Source organism: Enhydra lutris, unplaced genomic scaffold (assembly GCF_002288905.1).
Source record: "Enhydra lutris kenyoni isolate GAN:26980312 unplaced genomic scaffold, ASM228890v2 scaffoldscaffold6, whole genome shotgun sequence".
Classification (NCBI taxonomy): domain Eukaryota; kingdom Metazoa; phylum Chordata; class Mammalia; order Carnivora; family Mustelidae; genus Enhydra; species Enhydra lutris.
This window is the reverse complement of record NW_019154090.1, coordinates 26889778-26895203: the sequence shown is the minus strand read 5'-3', so window position 1 is coordinate 26895203 and position 5426 is coordinate 26889778. Positions and strand designations below refer to the sequence as shown.

Sequence of the window (5426 nt, the reverse complement as noted above, 5' to 3'; positions counted from 1 at the left end):
ATTAGGAGTCAAGTCACTAAACACAGCACTCACTGAAGGGAGAGAGGCAAAGCTCCACCTCCTTGAGGAGGGAGTATCAACATAAATTACTTGGAGTTCTTCTGTACAGGAAATCTGTCTTTTCTCACCAATTTATTTTGTTTAGTTATTTTTCAGATCAGTATGGGCTCATGGATACTTATCTCTATATTGTTTTATAATACAATGCTATGTTATTTTACTGCTCAAATTGTCCCAACTTTGGTCATTCAAAATTCATTCAATGTGACTTATGTGTCTCAATAACATGCCTAGCCTTCTGATTTTTAAAGCACTTCCTTGCTTTCTGACACTACAAGATGCTCTGGGCTCATCATGTATATTCTCTGCCCCAACCCTAGAAAAGAAGGTAAGAAGTAATTAAGAGAACAAATGCCACAAATCTGTGTGGTGGATGTTACATTGGTGAAATGACATAAGAAACAAAACTGTAAAATGAGTGTGAAATGTAGTTGGAAAGGAAATTTTTCATGTTAATCATATCCAGAAGCTGTATCGTTAAGAGTTAGGTGGACTATTTACATGGATTATCATTATGTCATCTTGCTTATCTAGATGGCAATAAAGTCTCATGCAATACTGCAATTGAAACCAATTTCTGAATCCTTTGCATTTCCTCCAAACTCCAAAGAGCTCCAATCACCAAAAGGATCCATTACTAGTGGTAACATACAAAACATCAACAACAAAGGAACAACTAAAAACTTCTGTCTTGGAGTTACGTTTATTTCTGCCTATACCTTATATAGCGTGCTCCAGATAGTGAAATTCTATCTTTCCAGCTTGCTGCTTTTACACAGAAGCTGAAGAAATTAGATTTCCTCATAGTTCATCTTTAGGAACTCCATTCATCAACCAAACAAAGTGCATGTATATTCTCCTGAAATGTCCTGTTTGTTACAATTTCTTTCCATTTGTTGATTTTTAAAAAAAGAGTCTATCCATTTATTTGACAGAGAGATCACAAGCAAGCAGAGAGGCAGGCAGAGAGAGAGAAGGAAGCAGGCTCCCTGCTGAGCAGAGAGCCCAATGCGGGGCTCGATCCTAGGACCCTGAGATCATGACCTGAGCCGAAGGCAGAGGCTTAACCCACTGAGCCACCCAGGTGCCCCGCATTTGTTGATTTTATTCTGTTCATGCAAACTGTCTTCTCACGAACACTTACTGGTTGAAATCCTACACATTTCGGAAGGCACCACTATAATCTTAAACTCACTTGGGATTTTCCCTGAATACTTGGTTTCACCTTTCCCTCTCTTGAATTCCATGACAATTTTCCTGAGTTTCTTGTTCCAGTCTTCCATGTTACAGATTTTTTAGTGCGCTGATTATATCCCCTTTCCAAGGGGGGAGATTCTGAATTGTCCTTATCAATTCATCCCTTGGTATATTGAGTGTTCAGTCTCTTAAAGAACAAACGAGTCAGAAAACAGACAGCTTTATTAGAATCTGATGTAAGGTCATTTAGGGGGGTCAAGGAATAAGAAGGGAAAAGATGTGGAGATCTTCACCTTACTTTATTGGAGTAGGGTGAGAAATAGAGGAAAGGAAAATTATGCTGGATTTATGTAGAATTTGCCTTGGGTCTTGGATAATCTTCTATAAGTGTATCATCATATTGAGGGAAAGTCATTGCATATGTCCTTGGCTTTGGAGGAGGTGGCTTTGTAATTTTTCTACGTGCTTCCAATTCCACGATATTAAGGCAACAGTATCTTCCATTTTCACATAGTACTTGACGTATTTCACTTATTCTGCATATTTTCCTGCAATATCCTTGTATATATTCACCCCAGCATCTCTTAAGTTGTTCAGCTACTGTGCATATAAAGAAAAGGCCAAGATCAATGTTTGAGACTAAAAGGAAACTTTGGTAATGGGGAAGACAGATGATGTTTATAGGGGTTAAGTGTATGGGAGATCCACAGGCATATACTCATAATAAGATCCTAAGAAGGATGCTCCGAGAAGGTAAACCTCAGTGTTTATGTATAACTGATCACTCATATTTATTTTCTCTTGGGTTTTGAACTTCCATCCTATATCTGGTGGATTTCTTCAAGAGCATCAGATCTTGTTTTGGAAAAGGAAGGAACTAAAACTTTGATTTCAGGCTATGGAACTGTATACTCCCATCTGGGAACCTCAACACATCTGTCTCCATTTGAATGCTCCCAGGGCACTGCCTTTTTACTACTGCCCCACCTCTAGTGCCCAGAGAACAACAATTTGTTCCTATATATTTATATATGAGTCAGATTGTGCTTTTGGGTTCATACTCACTACCATGGTCTAGAATGACTGTCTTATTGTCCAGTCAGTTATTTTTTCCCTTATAATCTTCCCCTTTTAATTCTCAGCATTGTACGTATTTGCCACTGCATATCTTTCTTTGGCTTCTGTATCATCACAATAATCTTGGACTTGTTTTACTCTCTCTGAGTCCTCATTTTCCTTCCACCTCTAGAAGCAAGAATTTCTCAGTCCCAGAACTTTGCTCACCTTGATATATATTCTTTTCTTTAGTGATCCTAAATACTTTCAGTGATCTACAGAGTTAAGATGTTCAGATTTTGGCTCTGGGCTTGTACAGTCCCCTGAGATAGAGCCTAGATGGATTCCACCAAGAGCATCAGTTTTTTTTTGCTGAGGCCAGCAAAGATGCTGCCTCTAACTCCAGATTCTAGAACTCCTTTCTTTGATTCTTAGGAGTTTGATGGGCCAGGGACAGACCATTACTAATTCTATAAGAAGAGTCAAATATAAGAGATCTGCTTTTGAAAGAGGAAGGAAAACTAAATTTTAAGTTCTTAGTATGTGTTAAGCCTTATGCTAGATGACTTACAAATCTTATTTAGTAAAGCCTCCAGGATCCATGTGTCATTACCTCCACAAATGAGGAAACTGAGGCTTAGAGAGGCTTTACCATTTATCTGAGGTTGACAAACTAGTAGACATTGAAAGCATATTTCTCAAACCTGACTCCAAAGTTTGTGCTTCCTTCACTATTTACACTCTGTAGACTAAAACATATGTTGGAGTGGATGAAAACATGGCTGGGTGTAAATAAAAACTGTGTCCAAATAAAGGCATTCCTAGATATTGGGCTCATTCCTTTCTATAATGAGACCTTCTCAGAAGAAAATTATGGCCTCTTTTCTTTTTTTATTTTTTTAAGATTATTTATTTATTTATTTATTTGATAGAGAAAGATCACAAGTAGGCAGAGAGGCAGGCAGAGAGAGAGGAGGAAGCAGGCTCCCTGCTGAGCAGAGAGCCTGATGCGCAGGACTCGATCCCAGGACCCTGAGATCATGACCTGAGCCGAAGGCAGAGGTTTAACCCACTGAGCCACCCAGGCGCCCTATGGCCTCTTCTCAACTCTGTAAATACTACTTCTTAAGAACAGTACAATGGTTATTAAAAAAAAAAAAATAAAAGAACAGTGCTGTGGTAGAAGGCATCAGGAAGAGGAAATTTCTGGCAACATTGGGTAGACTTCAGGCATTCCAAGGGGCCCTATCTCCTAACTACCATGAAGTATGAAATTCCCTTTCTTCTTGGAAATACTCTATTTCTGGAAAGCTCTGGATTACCTTCGGACTTCTGGAACAGCAGAATTGCAATGATCAGGAGGAGCTTCATGGCCAGACTTCCCATAAGAGGTGGCAGACAAAGCTCTTTGTCCAGTAAGTTGCACACTATGTCACCTTCCTCAGAGACTTGGATTCTTATGCACCAAACTAGAACAGATGGTATGATATGAAGTGTGTTCCTAAACGCCTGAACTGTGGACTTTGCACCACGTAGGTAGGCACAGGAAATTTGAGGTTACCCACCTTACTCCCACATGGAATTCAGAGACACAGCATGTTCTGTCTCATCCCATGTGATGCCTTCTGTAGGCTGTAGACTGCTGGTGAGAATAATCTGTGCTTTCTCTACTTTGGCTCTCTACCCTGCTAGACTAGGGTAGACATGTGTTCACTTCTAAGTATGAATAAAGTAATATAAATAATGAGGGCTATTCCATTTACTGCATTCATTTAAGTCTAGGATCTCTGAGTGTTGTGTCTATCACTTCAGTCCATCCCAATGGTAGCTGATTTTCATCCCCATATCTTAGATAAGTTTAATTACTCACAGACAAGCAATATAAGTGATAGGAGAATAGTAGAATAACTAAAATACAATTTCATTTAGAATCAGCAAGGAGGAGAAAAGATAGAGATAAAATAGCATATAGCATCATCCTGATGGACAACAGCAAGGGTTTATTTCCTACCAGTGTAGAGAATTCTTTCGTTTGTATTCTCTCTGTTCTGCTCTTTGGGAAGACGTCTCTAGTCCATTGATCTCAGTGGCCATTTTTCTTGGAGGAGGTTTGGGGAGAATTATTCTGGGAGATGTGCTACTTTAGCAACACATTTCCTACTAGTGCAGGTTTAGAAAACTATACAAATGATTTTGTTACCCAGACTTTGATTTCTATGCCATTGTAACTCTTTGAAAGATAACACACTTCATTTTGAATTACTTGCAGTCATTTTCATGTCTAACCAGTCAACAAATCATTTTGAATCAGGAAATTCATTTTAGATCCCAACCAGGGCACTGATACCTACAGAATAAGCTTTTGGAGATTATACCAACTGTATACCTTTCTAAGCTCATCCCTTAACAACCTCTCACTCAGACTTTGGCCATAAGAATTTCAATACAGTAGCATCTGGTGTAGATGAACTAATTCAGAGTGATTCCCATGCATTTATAGTGGTGTCAATGTATATTTTTGTGTAATGCCACCAGCAACACTTGCCTATCTAAATTTAGAAATGTACACAACAGATAATTGCATTAATGCAGAGTTGTGGTGTGCCCAAGGAATTAAAGGACTGAAAGAAGAACAAAGGAGTCCTAGTTACTGGCTAGAGAGCTATTGAAATAGATCCTGGACTCTCTTCTGGATATATAAAGATTGTTCCAGCTCTTTGAAAAATGCTGGTGGAATTTTGATTGAGATGGCATTGAAAGTATAGATTGCTCTAGGCAGTATAGACATTTTAACTATGTTTATTCTTCTGATCCATGAGCATGGAATGCTCTTCCATCTTTTTTGTGTCTTCCTCAATTTCTTTTATGAGTAGATATATAAAGAAACATAAACAGCGTGGCTAATAAATTGATCTTCGAGTTTTGAAGATGAGTTTCTTTATTTTTTAAAAGATTTTTTTTTATTAGAGAGAGAGTGATTATGTGTGAGTACAGGGAGGGGCAGAGGGAGAGGGATAGAGAGAATCCTCAAGTGTGTTCCTCACTGAATATGGAGCCTGACTCAGGGCTCCATCCCACTACCCTGAGATCATGACCTGAGCGGAAACCAACCA

General features: G+C 38.8%; 1 protein-coding gene across 1 annotated transcript; it reads right to left on the bottom strand.

The window, feature by feature from the left end:
* Window positions 1–1603: 1603 nt before the first annotated feature.
* LOC111141310 (defensin beta 127) lies at window positions 1604–3684 on the bottom strand. Its single transcript, XM_022493769.1, has 2 exons — window positions 3636–3684; window positions 1604–1857 (listed from the first exon to the last, which is right to left on the bottom strand). Exons 1-2 carry the CDS (start codon window positions 3682–3684, stop codon window positions 1604–1606), a joined length of 303 nt encoding a protein of 100 aa, XP_022349477.1.
* Between the last annotated feature and the right edge of the window lie 1742 nt (window positions 3685–5426).

What these genes read in the sequence shown, in the direction of transcription:
- LOC111141310 (XM_022493769.1), bottom strand. Translation starts at nt 3,684, where the DNA reads ATGAAGCTCCTCCTGATCATTGCAATTCTGCTGTTCCAGAAGTCCGAA. An exon ending in GCTGTTCCAGAAGTCCGAAG is followed by an intron (nt 1,858 to 3,635) that starts GTAATCCAGAGC and finishes TTATATGCACAG; the next exon opens with TAGCTGAACAACTTAAGAGA.